Source organism: Chrysemys picta, chromosome 2 (assembly GCF_011386835.1).
Source record: "Chrysemys picta bellii isolate R12L10 chromosome 2, ASM1138683v2, whole genome shotgun sequence".
NCBI classification, from domain to species: Eukaryota; Metazoa; Chordata; order Testudines; family Emydidae; genus Chrysemys; species Chrysemys picta.
In genome coordinates, this window is record NC_088792.1 from 99,143,140 (window position 1) to 99,165,553 (window position 22,414).

Here is a 22,414-nt window from a genome sequence, read left to right on the forward strand (position 1 = left end):
AAACTCTTGAAGAGTGTGGTAATGCTGTTGCATTGTCTAGTTTACAGTGTTTGCACAACAGGGGTTTTTGGTAGGGGAGACCTAACAATTCCCCTGTGACCATTAGAGATCTCCTGTTTTGGAAGAGGGGAGATACGCTTTGGGAAAGCCACACTTCCCAGTGAGGATAGCAAATTATTATGATAGGTCCAAACATTCCCCTCTAGTGCAAAATCCTATGGTGGTAGTGGGGGAAATAATCCAAAAACTTCATGAAGAGATGCTTTCAGAGGCTGCCTGATGATTTACTTAAAGAGGAAGAGTTCATGGAACCCTCTGGTGAGTGCATGTTACAGATGCCATTCTGTCCTGATCTACAGAGGATATGAATTGTTACAGCCTGCATCCAGCTCAAACGGTGGCAGCTTTGGCATTCCTGGTTCAATTCCTATGTGTTGGCCAAGATCATGGCGGTCACATGGGAGGGGTGCAACAAATCCCATGGATCCCAGTAAATCCTAGGTGATGCCTCCTTCACTCTCTGGAAACTGTTCTTGGTTGCCCTTAGGAGCTGTGCTGACACTGGCTACTTTCCTTGTGGTTATTCCTTAGGTAGACCTATGGAAAACAGTTAGAACTGCGTTTAGCATCACAAACCATCATATGGATTTCTGCTTGAACTGATTTCTAGCTTTGCCCCATCAGACCTTTCCCAATGTTGCAGAGCCCTGATTGCATAAAGTAATTTAGAGGGGCTTTTTTTATACTGCTGGGAAGGGGGGGGAGCAGTATGCAGCAAATCTGCTGATCTGCGGCAGCGCTCTGCCCCAATCTTCATCACACATGCGTCTTTTTCTGTTTTCCGCTGTGTAAGAAGAGAGTATCCATCCCCCATTTTAACATCCACTGCAGTAATTGTCACAAATAATATTTTGGTAACAATCTCTAGTTCCTTAGGATGTTTTGTTCCTCTATGAGAAATTGTGGGTTGGAGTTGCTTGTTGTTTTATTATTGATGGATGTACCTCTAAAGTTCCAGTGTTTTAGTTCAGCTCAAGTTCCAGTTGTTGTTGTTTTTTTTTTAATTAATTGGTGCAGGTCAGAGAACTTTCATTTCCTTCCATCAATCACCAGAGGTCAGTTGTTCATTTTTCTGCCTTCAGGAACCAACTATAATATATTATCCCCCAAATCAAAGACTCTCACACTTCTTTTGTCATACAGTTCCTAAGACCCAAGATTTTCTTTCTGTCCCTGAAGATCTTGTTCACATGATCTCCTGTTTTGGAAGAGGGGAGATATGCTGTAGGGAATTATCATACACGATGACTGGATGACCTTGTAAACTGAAGTAATAGAAATGGGATGAAATTTAATAGTGCAGAGTGCATGCATTTAGGAACTAATAACAAGATTTTTTTCTGTAAGATGGGATGTATCAGCTGGAAGTGACAGAGGAGGAGTGTATTGTTGATCACAGGATGACTGAGTCATCAATGTGACGCGGCTGTGAAAAAGGCAAATGCAGTCCTCGAATGCATCAGGCGTGGTATTTCCAGTAGAGACAGGGAAGTGTTGGTATCATTATACAAGGGACTGATGAGACCTCATCTGGAATACTGTGTGCAATTCTGGTCTCCCATGTTTAAGAAAGATGAATTCAAACTGGAACAGGTGCAGAGAAGAGCTACTAGTATGAGCCGAGGAATGGAAAACCTGTCTTATGAGAGGAGACTCAAAGAGCTTGACTTGTTTAGCCTAATCAAAAGAAGAAGGGGAGATATGATTGCTCTCTATAAATACATCAGAGGGATAAATACCAGGGAGAGGCGTTATTTAAGTTAAGCACCAATGTGGACACAAGAATGAATAGATATAAACTGGCCATCAACAAGTTTAGGCTTGAAATTAGAGGAAGGTTTCTAAACCTCAGAGGAGTGAAGTTCTGGAACAGCTTTCTAAGTAGAGCAGTGGGGGCAAAAAAACCTAGCTGGCTTCAAGACTGAGCTTGATAAGTTTATGGAGGGGAAGATATGCTGAGACTTTCTACAACGACATGTAGCCAATCTGCGACTGCTAGTTACAAATATCTCCAGGGGTTGGTGATGGGACACTAGATGGAAAGGGCTCTGAGTTATTACAGAAAATTCTTTCCCCGGTGTCTGGTTGGTGATTCTTGCCCACATACTCAGGGTTTAACTGATAGCCATATTTGGGGTCGGGAAGGAATTTTCCCCCGGGTCACATTGGTGGAGACCCCAAGGGTTTTTTCACCTTCCTCTGCAGCATGGTGCATGGGTCACTTGCAGCTTTAAACTAGTGAAAATGGTGGATTCTTTGTAATTTACAGTCTTTAAATCATGATTTGAGGATTTCAGTAACTCAGCCAGAGGGGTCTATTATAGGAGTGGGTGGGTGAGGTTCTGTGGCCTGCAATGTGCAGGAGGTCAGACTAGATGATCAAGATGGTCCCTTCTGACCTTAAAGTCTATGCATCTATATCTCATCCTGACAACAGTAATCTCCTCTTCTTTTGCCTCCCTGACACCCATCCACCCTCTCCCACCCTCCAGTCCATACAAAATGTAGTTAATAGGCTCATCTTCCTTGGTTGTCAATGAAGGAAGAATTTTTCAATGGTTAGAGCACTACTTTCTCTGTGCCTCACTTTTCCAGCTGTAAAATGTGGACAATATTGCCCTACTTCACAGGGCTGTGGTTGGGATAAATCCATTCAACATTATAGAGTGTTCAGATACATTAGTAATGGGATCCATAGAAGTATCTAAGATATTGAACGTGTCCCCTCTGCTTTTGAATACTTCCCCTGGGTCCCTGTTTCCCACTGTAACAAAATTAATTGAAATTCAAGGGGAAAGCCTAGGGCAGAGCACCATCAGCTAGCACACTTTAAAGGTCTTAATACCCTTTACACTGGGTGTTACAAGGTGTTTTAAAACACATTCGCTAAAACTTTTAAACCCCCATCACCACCTTTTCCCTAGTAGATAGGAATTAGGGTTATAGGTCTAATCTAGCCTCCACTGAAGTGAATGGGAGTCTTTCCATTGATTCCAGTGGACATTAGATCAAACCCTAATATACCAGGCACAGAGGATTCTAATGCAGCTGGCATTCTGACAAAGATATTATAAAGATGTAATTGGGATAATTGTTGCCTACAATGCCTATTATATATTCGTTTTATTTGATTATGTGTGGATCCCGGTTTCTCTGAGCAAAATGGCTGGTTTCTGCTTTCTTCTCGCTTCTCATGCTAATTTCTAATGCTCCTTTGAACTTAACTATCAAATAACTGTCAAGATGCAAGTTCTCTTTGCTTACATTTTGAAGAGAATAATGTTCCTTAGCACAGTAAAGACCCTCTTCTCCTAGGGGGTTTCTCAGCTGTCTTTCCCCTTGCAGTGTTAGAACAAAAATCTCTCTCCTCTTTTCAGTCATAGTCTTAAATAAATGATGATCACATTTTCACCATAATTCCAGTATAGCAATATGTCTGTGAAAACATAATCCCAACTATACATATAAAATGATGGGGTCTAAATTGGCTGTTACCACTCAAGGAAGAGATCTTGGAGTCATTGTGGATAGTTCTCTGAAAACATCCACTCAATGTGCACTGGCAGTCAAGAAAAGGTGGGAATCGTTAAGAAAGGAATAGAAAATAAGACAGAAAATCTCATATTGCCTCTATATAAATCCCTGGTATGCCCACATCTCGAATACTGCATGCAGATCTGGTTGTCCCATCTCAAAAATATATTGGAATTGGAAAAGGTTCAGAAAAGAGCAACATAAAATGATTAGGGGTATGGAACGGCTGCTGTATGAGGAGAGAATAATAAGACTGGGACTTTTTAGCTTGAAAAAGACATGACTAAAGGGGGATATGATAGAGGTCTATAAAATCATGACTGGTGTGGAGAAAGTAAATAAGGAAGTGTAATTTACTCCTCATAACACAAGAACTAGGGATCGCCAAATGAAATTAATAGGCAGCAAATTTAAAGCAAACAAAAGGAAGTATTTTTTCACACAACGCATAGTCAACCTGTGGAACTCTTTGCCAGAGGATGTTATGAAGGCCAAGACTATAACAGGATTCAAAAAAGAACTAGATAAATTCATGGAGGATAGGTCCATCAATGGCTATTAGCCAGGATGGGCAGGGATGGTGTCCTTAACCTCTGTTTGCCAGAAGCTGGGAATGGGCGACAGGGGATGAATCACTTGATGATTACCTGTTCTGTCCATTCCCTCTAGGCACCTGGCATTGGCCACTATCGGAAGACAGGATACTGGGCTAGATGGACCTTTGGTTTGACTCAGGATGGCCGCTCTTAAATTCTTATATAAAATTTGATTTCTGGAGAGATGATATCCCTTTGTCACCCCAATAGTTTTCCATTTCAGTGTGTGCACAAATCAAGAGTTAGGATTAAATCTATGTTCTAGCTCATACCGAAAAGACCTTGAACCACATTTCAAAAGATATTTCATGCTGTAACTAGGCCCAGTGCAGAGGGCCAGCACAAGAGCTGTGCACTGCTTACATTCTTACAGTGGCTGTCAATGGGCAACAAATCTGTCATCATTTTTATGCTGCTATTGGAGTACTACAACAGTCCTTCAGCATGTCTGAATAAAAAGATGTGTCTTTCTCAAAGAATCTCTATACATAAAGAGGTAGATGAATAAAAATTTCCAGGCCCCAATTCAACTAAGCATGTGTCTAATTTTAAGCATGTGTGAGTAGTCCCATTGAAGTCAATAGGAAAAATGTCAAAAGTGCTTAAGTGACTTTCAGTTGAACTTAGGCTCCTCAATCACTTATTATAGTATTGTTATTTATATTATGGTAGTATCCAAGAGCCCCAGCCTTGGATCAAGACCCTATTGTGCTAGGTGCTGTACAAACGCAGAACAAAAAGACAGTCTCTACCCTGATGAAGTGGGCATTCACCCACGAAAGTATATGCTCCAATCCTTCTGTTAGTCTTAAAGATGCCACAGGACCCTCTGCTGCTTTTTAGTCTCTACCCCAAAAAACCTACAATCTAAGTACTTAGACATTTTTCAAAAAAATTCCTAATGGAACTACTCACATGTACTTAAAGTTAGGCATGTGCTTAAGTACCTTGCTGCATTAAGGCTCCCACAACGAACACCTGTTGACTTTTTTGTTGGTAACAAAACATGAAACACTCAAAATCTTAGCACATCTGTATCATAATTGCCAAACTGTTTTGAGGGGAAAAAATAATGTTTCATAGGCAAACAGTGGGGAAAACAAACTAATATGTATTGTTTGCAATAGGAGACAACATATGTCTTTATACAAGCTGTCATTAATGAAAAATAACTTCTGTTTTTAGTGGTACCATGATCCTGAGATGGATCTTTCTTCTGTGAAAAAAGAAAAGACAGACCGGGTTATTTGCTAAAAAAAAAATTAAATAAATAAAAATAAAACACCCCAAACATCCAGCAGGTTAAAAATATAAAACAAAATATATGTGTAGGAAAGTGCAAACACTTTGAGGCTATTAAACTTTCATGACATTTGATTGTGTTTGGGAGACAAAGTGGAAATCTATTGAAATTGTTTGGTTAGCTTTAACATTTTGCAACATAATCAGACATAGTATAGATTGTTATATTTTAACATTTTTTGTGACAACACTCACAACTATATTTTAATATTTAATAAAGACACTAATAAGTTTATCCAAATCCCCCCAAAATTAATTATGACATTTTGTGAATATTACCTTTGCATTAATGTTGAGGTTTTCCCCCTCTAGTTTTTTTTCTTTGAAAAGCCTTTGAATATTAAAAGAAAAGCCTTTCTTTGCAAGTGCATTGTTTGTTGATGCAGAAATATATGTTCAAATATTTATAACTGAGGCCTTTTTGAGCTTTGCAACATATTAATTGGCATTATGATGGCTATAACCCAGCTATAATATTAAAATAGTGTGGTACCCCTTATATCAAAAAGGTATTTTATATATCAAATTGGCTTTTATGGCAACAAAATAAAAATTAGTCACGTGACACACAACATAGGACAACATACATGACAAACTTAAAATTGAAGACAAATGGTACCAGAATTGTACATTACTATACAAGATAAGGCAGTAAAGCCATGCATTTTGGAAAATGAAAAGGTAAAGCACAGGGTTAAACATTTAGTTAGGCAAGATATTACTTTTTTGTTTAAAACTTTTAATACTACTTGATTAAAAATTCCTGTTAGGTTATTTGCCCACTTTGTTGTATTAATTTAGTTAATTTAATGCAGATTCCATTACTTTATGTTACCTTTACATTTAAGGTTACTACTGTAAGGGAACAAGGAAAACCCATGTTTCACATATTAGTGGCTAGGATTAGAAGCAGAGTTATCATTTCTGTTGCTTGGCAACCATATCTTCAAGAAAATTAAAAGTACCATTAGCTATTGCATTCCTGAAGGGTTAAAATAATTAATTTACCAGATTTATTTAAAGTAAAGTTACCACCTCAAGCATTTTGATGAGTTCTATGTTTTTTTCTGTTTCTCCGTTTCTTCCTGTGACAGGGGTTTCTGTAACAACTGTAACATTTAACTTTTATAACAAAGAGAGGGCAGAAGTGGGGAGAAAGCAGTGTAGGATGGGAGAGAGAGATGAACCAAGAGAGATTAATGAATTCTGTGAGTTCATTTTAAAGTCCAAGGCACAGCAGTGAGTTTAGCAAACTGACAGAGGAGAAAGGAAAAACTTGACTTGTATGGAAAAATATTTGTAAAAGAAGGTTATATTATTAGCTCTGAGAATGGGACCAGGATTTCCTCCTTTGTATCTATATTAACGTAGTCAAAGGTTCTATTTTGAACATACTAATTATATATATTTTTTCCTCCAAGAGAGGGCACTATTAGCCTTTCTATTAAAGTTCTCTAAAAACTCTCCTACAAACACATAAATCTAAAATAATTTTTAAAGCTATGTTGTTACTAAGTACTGTTATATATGTATTACACACATATTAGACCATATATAGAATTCTATAGGTTGCCCACCCCTTCTTAATGAATCACTTGGTTGGATCTTACTAATTACTATTCCTCTTCCATTCAGGTGCTGCCTGCAGGAGATCTGTTTGTCTGAAAGACGTTTTCAATCACACTGGTAAGAACTGTTTCCTGGTTACGTCCTCTGGATTCAACTTGCTCGATTCCACTGGGTATTTTTGGTCTCCAAGATCAATGTGGGATGTCACATTCCACAGTACTTGCAGTGCTATCAGCATCCACAGGGACATAAGAGAACTCTGAATTCCACTGCATTTGACAGTTACCTTATTAAAACCCATAGGGCTAGATATATCCACCTCGTATATACTGGTGTAGCTCCAAAGAAGTCAATGGGACCACGCCAGTTTGCAGCTTATTCAGTACTTTAAGTGTAGTTTATGCATTTACATGGCGGTATTTTAGTTCAAGCATCATTTTTTTTTAAATGTTAGCTGTGAAACAAGAATGAAAGTCACCCATACAATCGTCAACACCCATCTAAGTGTGCCAGAGACAAACGAGTCCTTTCTTACTGTTGTGAAACTTTAATGCACATATCACTGTCAAAAACACTCCAAAATTACAGTATAAAAATGTTATATGGTCTGCTTACTATATTAAGCAAACATAGGAGGACTGCAACTTATGAGACTGATTCATCACTATATTGATCCAGCTTTACATTGATGTAACTCAATTGAAGTTAAAAGTCAATGACGTTACACTTATTATTAGTGTTACCATAGCACCTAGGAGCGCTAGTCATAGACACTTACATGAATTATAGGAGTACACCAGCAACTAGAGTAACACAGTGGGGAATCGGGGCCTAAAGGCTGTCAGGAATGACAGGTTACTGTGTATACAGAAACTGTTTTTAAAGCCTTTATTTCACTTGTTATGCAGAACATGAGCAAAGACCCTGCTCTGCATTATGGGCCATCAGTGTGCAACATTTTATATATCTTTTTAAATCATACCATGTTAAGGTGTGCTAAAACCCTACAAGTTGCTTTCATTTTTTCAACTAGCTACACTGCTTTGAGCAATCAATAAGACTTTATGCTCCCATTTAAAAATTAGTTTTAAAACAGAAGGCTTTCTGCATTGAGAGCGTGTGTGCTAAGTGAATCTTTAAGGCTGGATTTTAGTCCCCTGAAGACGGGTCTAAACCAAAACCCAAGAGCCAACCCTTTCCCCGGCCCCAACATTGGGAAAGTTGGGATCCACAACTGGGGTGTAGTCAGTTGAAGGCGGGGTACCTTGTGATCTGGGTCCAGGGAGGGCCAGTCCACATGTGCCAGCGAGACCTGTCAAAGTATGGCTCAAGTCTGCACTCAGGTGGAGCTGCAAATAGTCTATCAGCCTAGGCTCTGGTTCAGAGTGGGGCAATAAACAAAGTCTCTCAGCTCCAATCTGTACTCAGGTGGGGCTGCAGACAGTTAATGAGCCCAGGCTCTGGTTCAGAGCTGGGTAGGAAACAAAGTCACTCAGCCTGGGCCTGCAACCAAAGTCAGTTAACTCAGGCTTTCCTTCAGCTAGTCTGAGGGAGGGGGAGACTTGGGTGGCAGGGGGGACTCAGGCCCTCCCACTCCACTGTGTCCCAGCCCAGGGCCCTAAGGATGGCGGAAGGGTCTGCCACCACGTCAGCGGGAATCCATGCCACAACATGCTGACTCACCCTATGCCAGCGTTGCAGCCAAACAGGGTCTACTACCCCATGGCCATTTCCACACTCCCCCTCCAAGGGCACCTGCTGGTCCGGTGAAGTAAGTCAATCGGCGGGGGCCTCAGTCGCCAGCAGAAGCTCTGCCGGGGTTGGGCCAGCTGGTGGTCCGGGCCAGTTGTCTGCTTCCCCCGGGGTCAGGTCAGTCCAAGGTCCAGGTGGTCTGGGCCAGTCGTCTGCACTCTGAGGGCCTGCAGCCACCTCCCAGCATGAGAGTTCAGGGGAAGTGCCCGTCCCCTCCAGTGGCTGGGCCCCCACTGAGCTTCCGGGTCCTGCCTTTATACTTCCAGCCCTGCCCCTTGGCTTCTGGGGGCAGAGATGGGAGTAGGGCTCCGCCCACGTGGGGGTGGAGCCACCCTCTTCCTTTGTGTCTGGGGTGGGCCAGTCCACCACACTACATGGTGTCTATGGCATCAGTCCCTGCACCTGTATCTTTATGGCTGGGTTTCAGTGGACTCCCTTCATGGAGCCCCACTGAAGCCCACCCTCACACAGCTGCAGGACTGGGACAGGGGAGCCTTACTTTGTAACTCAATTCAGTCATTAGGGCCTGATCCTGCAGCTGCAGGATTGGGCCTTTGATTTGTACTGGAGCAGTGTAACTGATCAATTTCATACTTCATTTTTCCCCCAAACATTTATTTGAACATATTTTCCTCTACACAGTTTTAAAACCAAACCAAACACACCCTTGCTTGTCAAGGAATGTGATGTACACCATGAGTTTTAGGGGTTTAAACTTGTTTTGTGAAAAGGTTGATGCATTTGGCACCTGTTGACCAATATGGGCTGAATCCCACAAGGTGCTGAGCACTTTGGTCCTGATCCAGCAAAGCATTTAAGCCTATAGTTAAGCATGTGCATACGTGCTGATACTCAGCCCCTTGCAGGACTGAATCCTCAATGAGCAGAATGCCTTGCCTCTGTAATCTCAGCAAGGCAAGAACCCTGCCCTCTCACAAATGCTTCCCCCCCGCCCTGGTTGATGACATTATAAAAACCATGAACAGACTAGCTCCAATTCAGCAGCCTCAGCTGGAGCTAACACCACACTAGAATATTAATGGCCTGACCCATCTAGCTGACCCAGACATTTCATTCCAGCAGGGTTTTCAATGCCAAAAAAGCGTCACTGAAGTCTCTCCCTCTGGCATGATATGCCATTACCCTCTTTCATCACTGCATTATGATTTTTTTGGCCTGTGACACGACTGAGATGGCTCTAATGCAAAGCACGTGGCATACAGAACCTACTGCATGGAGAGACGTTTCCTTTCATGAATTACAATGAGCAATTGTTGAATTATCTAGTGTATAGTCGTGTATTCCTACACAAATACGTGGCCAAGTCCCTACCTCATTACCAGTCTCATTTCACAATTTTGGAACCACAGTTGAAAGCCTTTCCGCATATAGAATTGCATATGTATTTTCCTTGTGATGGGGGTGGTTAGGTTTGTTCCTGAGTTGGCAAGAAAGGTTAGGAAGATTTATAGTTGCTTGCCTAATTGTGAAGTTATAGAGAATCACCTGTGAGGAATTAATAACTTCCATAATATGTCAGGAAGTAGAGAACAATGCAAAGGGAAGCAGAGGGAACATGCATTAAGATCCAAATATTGAGACATATAGCTCCTAAATTGTATGTACTTATGTATATTTTGTGGGAAAGATTTAAGTTCTTATCACAAGCATGTACCTAACTGGCCACCATTACATCTATGCAGTTGCTAACAGGGCTAATGTAATTCTACAGTTGGCTAAAAGGAGAGATGGTTCAGACCCAAATTCCTGACATGGACATCTCCAAATTTTGGTACCATCAAGATCAGAAGAGCCAAATTTTATAGTGTAGGTCAGTCAATAATGAAACTATACACATCTGATGTTTATAAATAATCATACACATGCTTTTATCAACTCATTGCAGGTTCTTGCCCAAAGTGGGCTACACAGAAGTTTCCCTGATGAATACTTCTCTTTCATTAAGGAGCTGGTGTGATTTGTGAGTGAGACGGATATATTCAATTAGCCCCTTACATTAAAATAACCCCATATAATGCCACTTCTAATAACACAGCACCAAGATATAAATTCAGCTAGAGCTTTAAGCCAATAAGGTTTCATCACATACTTTCAACACTTAGAAGACATAAAGAGAAGAATGCAATGTTAGGGGAGTGCCTCAGAAAGCCACAGACCCAGTGGAGACCTGAGAGCACACAAAAAACTAGGAAACAGTTATGAGGATTTTATACCCCGCTTTCATGTAGCTTCTTGGATACCCAGCCATATTTGACCAGGTTCCATGATCAAAACAAGATTGCTACTTGCCTATCATCCATATGTGGCATTCTAGGTGTCCATAATCACACCTATACTTATTAATATTAATAACCTACATCACTTATGTCTTAATATCTATATTTTATTGCAGTCTAACTGCCGAGTTACCAGCTTGCTAAAGCCATCCCCGGAGAATCCTGCAGTGCACTGTATCCTTTGTGGTCTCTCATTTGTGTCTCAGACTGAAAGTGCAGAATTTATGATCTAGAGTTAGCTTTTTGGGCCTCCAATCCTTTTAGCTAAAACCAGCCTTTAGCATGACTACCTCCACAAGCCTTACATTAATACAATAGGCCTTTAATCATAGCAAAGCCTAATAACCCAATCATAGGAATTAGTGTTTCAGCTTAAGAAGCACTACACACCTGTCAGTATTATATGCCAGTAGTGTTGTTCGACTTAAAGCAAGCTTAAAATAATACATGAGGCAAAGTCACAGCTCAACAATAGCTTGGGCCCAAAGTTGGAACAGGCTATGGGGATCACGTAGGGTGATCTAGTGCTGGATCAGCCTCTATGCTATCGGCCACTGTTTTATCAGGTCTGCTTTGGACTCTGCAGTGTGTTCCCTCAGTGGCCTCCCTTGGCAAATTCATATTTTTCTAACAGAATAATTAACTTTTAGAAATATTTTCCTATAAGCTAACTTCAATTTCCCCTTGTTGCATTTCAATAATTACTCTGTGCACATACTCGGGGCAGCTAGCCCTCCCTCTGCTCATTCTCCCCTCCCCCCATGGTTATGCTCTATTTTTAGCACATTACCTTGATTAGAGCTAGCACAGGTATGACTCCTTGAGCTGGGAATTACACACTGCACTCAAAGTGTAGACATACCCTCTGTGGCCATAACCAAATCCTCTCCTTTTATGTTTCTATTCTCAAGTATTTGTAGCTCAGTCATATACTCTTTTGCCACCTTTACATATTAACTTCCTTTGCCCTGTCTTCATAAATCAGACCCTCTAATCCCTTTATCCCCTTTCAATAAAGGGAGTGCTAGTATCACTCCTTAGATTGTCATTGATTTTGCTATCTCTGAGGTCAGTGGAAACCTATGGGTGCTCAGCACCTTTGAGTATCAGGCCTTTAACTTAGTTGCACTATTATGGATTTAGGACCCTAACTTTAAGCTTCTGTTTTTGAAGATCTTGGCTGTGGGTTGTATTCCCAGCTTTCCTACAGACTTTCTGTTGGATTTCGGGCAAATCATAAAACTTCTTTGTGCCTGGGTTTTCCCACTGGTCAAATAGGGATAATAATGCTATTTCCTGCCTTATAGGGAAGTTGTGAGCCTAAATTAGTATTTAGAGAGACAAAGTGGGTGAGGTAATATCTTTTGTTGGACCAACTTCTGTTGGTGAAAGAGACAAGCTTTTGAGCTTACACAGAGCTCTTCTTCAGGTCTCTGATAAGTATCAATAGTGTGTTCTGTGTACGCTCAAGAACTTGTCTCTTTCACCAAGAGAAGTTGGTTCAATAAAAGACATGAGCTCACCCACTTTGTCTCTCTGATACCCTAGGACCAACATGGCTACAGTACTGCAAATTAGTGTTTGTAAATTGTGTGGTGATCCTTGTATGAAAAGTACTATAGAAGTGCAATGCATTATTATAACCTGGGAAGGAAATTGGAGTATATTAAGAAACCCAAGCTGGACTTGCTCATCTCTAGAGCCCTGCATGGACACAAAATTTGTAACCTCAACCGATCCGCAAACATGGTTCACGGATATCTGTGGATATCTGCAGATTTGCAGTGCTCTAATCTCTAGAAAGAACAAAGTACTACAAAATAGCAAAGTCATATTTCATTACTTTTATTAAAATAAAAATATCATGCATTAATATACATTAGACATTTCTGAGAACCAGTTATATGAATTTTAAGACTACATAATTTTCTGCATAAAATAAGTCAAGGTGGTTCAGCATGCAGCTTATGTAATGGAAGGGGCTGGACAAAAGGTGCTGGAGTAGTTTTTTCTCTGTGTACAAAGTTCATCTCTAAAGAAAACATTACTAATTTACAAATGAGTATAATGGGGACTTATCCAGACTGATCTTATGCTTCATGAATCCAGTTCCAACTCCTCTGACCTTTTACCATCTCAGCTACACAATGTATTTTACTCCTAGAGGAAGCCCAGGCTAACTTTTCTCTCTTCTACATACCCTATAGAAATCTCCATTACATTTAGGACTACGTGCTTCCCTTGACCCTTGTATACAACTCCCATTTAATTCAACGGAGAGTTCCACCATTTGGATTAATACCCTACATCTGGTATGACCGGTTTCACCTTCTCTGCAACCCTACTCATTCATGCTTTCATGTTGTTCATCTGAATGTATTAAAACTAGATTGCATTGTTTGCTTTTTTTCATATGACTATTTAGTCTGTTGCCTGGAGTCGGGGGTTGTGAGTTTTATTTATTTATTTTTCCAGGCATTTTTGTGGTGTCATTTTCCCCCCTTACATACTGAAGTCTTTTGTGAGCTTTTAGTTTAGTTTTATTTTATGTATCTATATCCCCTTACCATGGATTCTTGCTTTGTTAATGCTGATGGAGAGATAAGCTTAAGAAGGGACTTTTTAAAATAGCATACAGTTTATAAATGGGCAATAGAGTGGGCCTCAAAAGCAAACTCTCCTGTGGATTTGAGCTTGAGGGTTTGCTTTAAGTTGGTTGCTATATTTGTGGTAAAAATGAAGGAGAGCCATCGCTGTGCATTTCAAAGAGTGCGTTTCCCTAGCACCTCGGTAAACAGCAGCTGCAATGGCCAAACCTGTTAGTTGTATCATAGTGCACTATGAAACTCCAATAGTGAACACTGGGCACGAGGGCAGCATAAATGTACTAGCGAGAGGAAAGGTGCCTTGCTATTAAGCTCAGTAAGCTCTGGTTAAATCCCCATAGTGACACCTTTTTAAAATCTCTCAATGAAAGACTTTTAACATTAGCTCTTCCATGGCTATTCACCCTACAAACCAGCCAACCTGACTTATTCACCCCCACAAACACGATACAGTATATTACAATAAATGTTCTCCAAAAATTAAAAACAAGAAAGAATTATACACCTTATTTTTATCACTCAATATACAAACAATCTTTGATCAATAGTATAAATCATGCAACTGTATAAAAGACAGCATTTCTTATTTGTACAAATAGTGCTTTCATAGTCGATTAACTTTACAATGCTAAAAGGTACTCTCTCTATGGATATATTGCTTGATAGTTTACTACCCTGTTTCCCCGAAAATAAGACAGTGTCTTATATTAATTTTTGCTCCCAAAGATGCGCTAGGTCTTATTTTCAGGGGATGTCTTATTTTTCAGAAATGAAAAATGCCTTATTATCGGTGGATGCCTTATTATCGGGGAGGTCTTATTATCGGGGGGATGCCTTATATTACAACGAGAGGCAAAACTGTAAGTAGGCCTTATTTTCGGAGGATGTCTTATTTTCGGGGAAACAGGGTATGACCAAGACATTACTCCCAGTTGATTGCATCATTACAAAGAAGCCTAAAATGGGCACTGGATCCGTTGGATGCATAGCGAGAGGGATTTTCCAAAGCACTCAATATTAGCCTCACTCTGCTCCCACTGAAATCAATGATGAAACTCCCAGTGAACAGAGTAGGAGCAGAATTTGGCCAACAATGGCTTTTCAAAACCCCCACCTTTCAGATAGATTCTAAGATATTAGAAGGATGTTTTGGAAAAAGCTCCAGGACCACTGGGAGGGCTAAGAACATGTACCGTATCACCTACATATGGACAAATCCCTCATAAAGCTATTGGTTAGGTTCAGAGCTGGGGTTTTTGATTTTTCAGCTTGTTCATAAGGAGGATGAATTACTCTGAGGTAACAATGAGGTGGGGAGGGGGGGCTACATTTATATATGGCAGAACATAAAGGACCAAAATCCTTGCTTCAGGCATTTTGCCACTGACTTTGTTGGGACCAGGGTTTGGTTCAATGCATCATGTGGCTTTTGACAGCCATGTTCCAGATTGTTTCATTCACTCTTAAAGAATCCCTTTCCTTGACTTTAACACTACTGAAGGTTTGCTATACGTTCACTCTTAACTGTGTTATACCCGAAGAATATTACATCCTTCTCTCAAAGTTACCTTAATTCCCATTAACATTAATTGGAAATTATAACCATAATTCCCAGTCTATACATTTTAAGGAAATACTGGTGCCCTGGAAACCTGGGCAGTGTTCAAAGCAGGCAGAACGTCTGGCAGGGAGACAGAAATGCGTCATGAAAATCTCATGCTTTTAGTTCGCATCCCATCTTGAAAGAAACAATGTAATCAAAAACATGTTTGCAAAGTGGCAGTCTTATCTGCCTACAACCTTCCCCAGTCACTTCATTATTTTCCACTCAATTGTTTTTTCTGACACTTCCAAAACCTGAAGTCCTTGTTCAGTTTTCAGTCAGTCCCTATTTGGTCCAAACTCCCCTTAATTTAATGAGAGTTTTGACTGAGCAGACCACAAGTCAAAATTGAATAAAGACATCAGATTTGGCCCGTGTGCTATGCATGGCTCCAGTTGGATCTCTGTGGGCAGATCCTTGTTCTCATGAAGAGGACTTCAGTGGGGCTCAGTGCAGATCCTTTTGCAGGATTAGGGGGCAATGATCCCCCCCCCTCAAATAAGAAACTGTGGAAGTGCTGATCAATTGGCATTTTGATTTATTACTTTAAAGCAAGAAAATAAGACACACTCTCTTTGGTCCTAAAGCAAACCGTTTAAAAAGTTACGTAAAGGTGTCTTGTTTTTCTTTTTGATAAATCTTTTTTTTCCCCTTATTTTATTTTATTTTTTTAAAAAAAGACTTTTAAAAGGCATATGTTAGAGCAGAGAAGAAACAAAACTTATTGGGAAAGCAAAGCTAAAAAAATGGGATTTCAATATAAAAATCCGATTTAGTGGTGATTTAACAACAACATTACAAAACACTCGGGTTAAGTGGCAGTATAACTATACAGAGTTTAAAATTTCATTACTGTACATTTTCTTCAGGAAGGGGGATACAAAGAGATACATTTTCTCACTTTGTCCTGACTAAAGTGTTTTCTCACAGAGAAATGTGTTCCAAAAAAAAAAAAAAAAGAAAAGAAAAAGAAAAAGCGAGGGCAATTTTACCAGCAGACAGTGAAGAGGTAGCAGCTTGTGTGCTATAGTAGAGGTTAAACTTCTAACCTGAAAAATGAATGCTTGTCAGGAAATGCAAAGTGTCTCATTGACATTCAGTTATTCATCACCAGACAGACTGAGGACACCTCATGCACTTCTCAGTATGAAGCGCTTGAATCATTTGAAGTCCTGTGGTCCTGTTAAATTGGATCTGGAATACACATACTTGATCTTCTGTGCACAGGATAAAATTCACATTTGTAGCACAAAGCCTGAGTAAATGGGTTTTGCACCAAACCCCTCCCCCCAACCAAACAAAAAACAACAACACCCAAACCTATGTGGAAGTTGAGAGGATTTTTCTCCCAATCAGCAGGTAGGGCATAGGGCGCCTGCTTAGCCACTCATAATTGCTGCTATCATCATGAGCTGAAGTAGTAGGCAATGACTGCTGTGCCTTCCCCTCTAAGAAAATGTTGGGCCAGTGGATCTGTATTGTGTGTAGATTCCCTGGCTATGGTCCCTCTATATAATTCTGCCTACAGCCACCCCATCCCATGCAGGCCTGTTTCCTTTCAGAGGAAATGCAATGCTATCTATCACTTTAGGGCCCTAACGATCAACTGAATGGGATAGGAAGGAGCAGCAAATCAACCCTAAAGATTAAAAAAACTTGAGGAGCACCATGGATTCCAAATTGCTCTGACCAAAGAAATTCATCAGGTTATTTTGCTTCACTTGGAAGTGAGACAAGGGCATCAGACCCTGCAGAAAATTTACTTTATATGATATAGTGAAACGTTTTCACCATTTCCCAAGCCAGCTCCTTCCCAGTGCGAAACAAAACAATTTACAGCCAAGTGAGCTATAGTACACTGCACTGTACACAGAACACTGAAAAACATCAAATGAACTTGAAAATTCTGACTTAAACCTTGAATTTCCCGGTATTTTGCAGTTTTTACCTTTATGATGTTGAAATGTAGTGTTTAAAAATAGCATTTTAACATTAATTTCATATTAGTTGCTAAGCTAGTGATTGTGGTATGGTAAGTACACACAATACTGTTCAGAGTCATTCCTCTTTATGTGAGAAATTAGAGGCAGTATTTTAAAACTCTTTCCCATGTGAGAGTTAAAAGCTGTTGTGCTCTGATAGGTCTCTCTCTATTCAGGCATATTTTTTGAAAAGACATTTTATGCACACAACTCCTGATAGACCACCCTTTAAAATGGTTCTGGTCTATGTATTAGTATTTAGGGAAACTCTTTTATAATGGACCTGACTACAGACTCTTAATCATAATGGCATAATTGGCGCTGCTTTATTATTAATCAACTTGCAATTTTAATTTCCTTGCAAACTGCTCAAAATGAGAATCTGCGTTTTGCTCAAGAACATTCTCCTTTAGCTACTCTCCTAGTTTTAAACTGGAGGAGCTTTGACCACTTTATAATGGAGACCACTCTGAATGCCCAGGAAAAATGCTATAGTCTACGTTATAATTAGGTTCTACTCTAATGCTGCAACAATTTATATAGCAATACATCTGTAATCACACTTTAAATATAATAAAAAACCTTTTCTTGTTATACAGACCTTCTCTATAATACAAAAACCACGAAATCCCATTCCAACACAGCAACTAATACCCTCGTTTGACAAAAACAAGTGAGCAACTTGGATACCAGTGAAATATTGCTCAATTATACCTACAGTCTGTTTCATATCAGTTGGATCCTGGGGCTAGATTCATAAATCTTCTAGCAAATTGGTTATGGACAGATAAAGCTACATGGGTTTTGTGATACTTCACTGGCCACTTAGGTTTGTTTGATTGTTTGATTGTAGATCACTGAGTGGTGACACACAGCTGTTTCATAGTCATCATATGAAACTGTACGATTTATTCTGAAATCTAGCACACTCTAGAGGAGGTGATCTGTAAGAGATCTTGAAGTGTAATTTATCATTGCCTTTATGCCTGTGTACAGGCGCATATGCTCACTGTTGCCCTCTAGTGACTTGCCCACAGAAAGGATAAGGGACTTTAGACTACTACCAGCTGAGATGGTTCACCTTTATCTCAGCTATAGAGAGGCCTGACTAAATTGCCTGAGATGCAGAAGGAGAAGGGTTATAGTCCTGGATACAGTATAACAGCAGCTTATCAGGATTCCAAAACAAAGGTGAAAGTGACACAGAACTCCCATGGATTTGTTTAGATCGCTACAATACAAAGAGGAATCTTTGCTGCTGCACAATTTGTGTGCTCCAGTAAAAAAAAATCAGATAATTTAAACCACACATTTACTTATTTTAAATGCATTGAAATGGTTTGATACAATGAAGCTGAGCTGATATGCTAATGTGCTCATTGCCCTTCTTTTCTGCTGGTGTTTGAATAACTTAGGGCTGCCTATTAGGAAATCATGACACATTTATCAGAATTATTTAAAAATATTGTTAGTTCATAAACCTAGAGTCTGTGCTACATAAATTAGGATAGTTCATAAATTACAGGCAATCTTGCATCAGAAGCTGGCTCCTATATTCTCTCTGCTATGTTTTCCATTAAACAATAAATAAAAAAAGAGAACTCAGCCTTAGATTTCTTAAACACTCTTAAAGGATATAGCTGCGTGACACTCATTGGCTTTCGTGGTGGTCATGTTACAAAATTCTCCAGGAACCATTTAAAAAATGTAGAGAGGTTAATCTGTATTAAATAGTTTCCATGCTACATAATGCTGGTAACTTATAGTGTTTTTTTTTTTTTTTAAATAACCACTTTTAAAGCTAAAAATGTCTCTGAAACATTTTGGGAATAACATTGGCAAGACTGTAGGAAAAGCTGTAGTACTGTATTGTACTGTATTGCTTTGGGTAGTAGACTTAGTAAACGATCCATGACGTCTGTTGGAAAGTCGTCTGACAAATATACAATCCCCGTGTGAGCTTGTTAATGGGGGAAAAAAAGATAAAAAGATTGTTCAAATGACTGTGTGTGTCTATGTGCGCGTGTGTGTGTCTGGCGCATTTTGAACATGGCATTAAAATTTTGCTTTCAGGTACACAAGTATAGATCTGGGGTAAACTGTACTTGAGAGCACAATTTTTTTCAATGTTTTAGTTACAAGGAAATAATACAAGTTGTTACATATTCCTTGTAAGGCTGTGGCTGGGCTCCAATCGTTGTGAGTGAGATGCGCCCAAAGAGGATAACAATAAATTGATCACCTTTGCTCTCCAGCTCCAGACCCTGTACTGTTAGAGACACATTGTTATACGTGTACTGGTTTTCAATGACAGTCTGCACTGCATTGATTTAACATGAGAGATTTCACACAGTCAGTCTTCACCCTCCCCCCCCCTCCAAAAAAACCCAACCAAACAAACCTGCCATGACAACATTTTAAGGGCTTTGGGACTGATCCTGGACTCACATGCAATATTTAAACTGGAATTTACATTGAGGTATTCCAAACATAGCAGAGGAGGAGTGAAATTTGACCATTCCCTGATTCTATAGGTTGCAATGATGTCTCAAGTATAAATGTTACATATTTTCTGTTACAGTTTTTATGTCATCTCAAGTAATTTTCCAATGATTAACTATTAATTATGTATCTTCGCATGCAAATCGCTTGGTTCACATCTGGCTTCAGATCCAACTATTTGGCTAAAATATTCTTTCCAGCAAGGCAGTGGAGGGATGCCTCCATATTACTATTACTTTTTGTAATGCTGTAACTAATTTTTTCCTACTCCTTTCAAAGAAGACAGCAAAAATGTTAACAAAAGGTATTAAAAGAACTTCAGGAGTTTTAAAAACTACACACAACTTAAAGAGAACCAATCTCTGTAACTTTTTGTGCGACAATGGTTTTATGTACAATATATATATTGTATATTTATTATTAAACCAAATATTGATTTGGACTATTCCACTGTGACAATTAGACAACCAGACTTGGACTTCAAAGAAGCCTGTGGCATTCCCAGTCCCTGATTTCAGAAGAGTAAACTAAACAATTGCATTCAAACACTTCAGACTATTCTTTTTCCTCTTTGATTCATTATCACTGTATTTTCTTTACACCTAGCATAAAAAGGCCACCTTAACACAACAGTTGTAGTTGTGTAAGAGACAACAGATTCCCGCACAGTAATACAGCAATTGGCAATATTCTGCCACAAGTTTAACAGACTATATTGATGTATTTCCCCCCCCCCCCCTTTTCTTTGCAATTTTTATACAGGAAAAAAGTTTTTTGACTGAGCTATTTTAAAAAAACCAACAAAATCTCATTTCCTTGGGTTGCATTTTTTGTCTTAGCCAAGTTTAATTTAGTGTAGTTGCATTCTAATCACCAGCTCTCTCACAAATAACCCAATTAACACCTTTTGCATTTCCTTGCTCTTTATGGAAAGTTTGTCCAAATGAGATTGAGACAAAGGGAACTGACACTTCATTTTTCAGTCATAGCAACATCTTTAAAAATTTTGTTAAAAATGTAATTTGACAAATCTAGAGCTAACCAATGGAATGGAAAAAAGAAAGGCTTGCATTCAACATACAGAATACAGACTTGTGAGTACTTTATAAATATTTACAAACAACTCTTCTGTGTGCTGAGTTCTTCCTGCTGGTCTCCAACGGTAGTGGTCAGTAAAGTAATGTGTACTGCCATCCAGTCCTTGAGCTAAATACACAGTGGGTTATAAAATTTCACCAACCTGTTCCATTTTAAAAACTACTTCATCAAGCAGAATCTCCACACTTCTCTCTGACTCATTTTTTTCCTGTTTGTACCAGTACAGTAAATGAAGTCAATATTTAAGATCCAATAATTTGGAATAGCTATTCAACTTTCAAAGAGTTTGAAAAAAACAACAACCTCTTCTCAGGGAATTTAATAATGTATTGCTTCTTCTTTTTTTTCCTCGTGGTCCGAGAGTCACATAACAGTACAACAAGCAAGCATCTCATCTTGTAAAAGATCCAAAAATTCCATTAGAAATGTTTATAAAAATATGCATTGTAGAAAGGAATTCTTACAGTTAATCCCAAAATGGCTTTTTATAATGCTACCATTTGAAAACAAAAGGAATGCATCTGCAATTTCTTATCTGCAGGAAGTTCTTGCTCTAGTCCAACATGCATGCATGTGTACGGTATGTGCCTAAGTTATGTATGTGGATGGACAAGGAAAAGCCCCAAATATATAGTAAAATGAGCTTGGTGAATTCAGCCCACCAGCTTGAAAGGAAAAAGCGTGTCTGTCAGTGAATTGTGATTGCTCTTCTGTCAGTTCATAGCTTGATCCTGCAGCAGCCAGGTGGTTCATCTGGATTTTAGTTTGTATTACTGCAAGAAGAGAGAGTTTTTCTGTGGTCATGCTGAGGCTTCAATGTATTCACTTTTTGGTGCTGCTACCCTTAAGTATTCAGGATTTTCTGCTGCAGGAACTTTAAAGATGCCATTAGCCTTAGTTTCCTTAGGAAAGTAGTCCTGTTGGTAGTCAGGATTGTCCAGATTTATTTGGTGATTGGCTGTTTGGTCCCAGTAGGGGGAGCTCTCAAAAACCGTTTTGACAAAAGGAGACTGGCTTGCGTTGAGATACTCTGGGTTGTTCACTGCTATGCTGTGGGAATTCTGATAGCTTGAAGCTGTAGAGGGCTTTGGGTTTACAGGGAGGGAGATGTTGTTGTAGATTGGATACTGTTCTACAAATGCCGATGGTTTTTTGGGGATTGACTGATTGACATATTCTGAGATTTAAAAAGAAAGAAAGAAAGCAATAAAGATATGTAACTAATGCAGCCCTTTAAATGATCTGATGTGTATTTTTAATCACATGGAAACAATCTTTTCACACATCAGCCCACAAGTCTTTTGGATCTTTCTCAGGATTCCAAGACTAAGCCAAAGGCAGGAAGTTCCATTGAACAAAGGTTCAAGGAATCAGATTTTCAAAGCAGCTAAGGGAATTTAGCCACACATTTCCCATGGCTTTTAATGAAGTGTGTTTGCCTAAATCCCCATGAGTGTTCTGAAATCTGAGCCAGGGAGTTTAGCTGAGAGCAACCAGATATCTGGAGAAATAC

General features: G+C 39.4%; 1 protein-coding gene and 1 long non-coding RNA gene across 6 annotated transcripts in view; one reads left to right on the top strand and one right to left on the bottom strand.

The window, feature by feature from the left end:
• LOC135981418 (uncharacterized) overlaps positions 1-22,414 on the top strand; it is a 93,965-nt gene that overhangs the window by 22,883 nt on the left and 48,668 nt on the right. For 2 of the 3 annotated variants that reach the window (XR_010598414.1, XR_010598412.1), the window contains exon 2: positions 7,128-7,178. This is a non-coding gene — a long non-coding RNA (uncharacterized LOC135981418). Of the gene's footprint in view, positions 1-7,127; positions 7,179-10,719; positions 10,795-22,414 lie in introns of all 3 variants that reach the window. The other variant, XR_010598413.1, reaches the window with a different exon arrangement.
• Positions 12,940-22,414, bottom strand: part of EGFR (epidermal growth factor receptor) — a 225,145-nt gene continuing 215,670 nt past the window's right edge. For all 3 annotated transcript variants that reach the window (XM_005287322.5, XM_042842790.2, XM_065583859.1), the window contains exon 28: positions 12,940-22,078. In XM_005287322.5, coding sequence (XP_005287379.2) covers positions 21,702-22,078 — 377 coding nt within the window. In that variant the 3' untranslated portion in view covers positions 12,940-21,701. The remainder of the gene's footprint in view (positions 22,079-22,414) is intronic.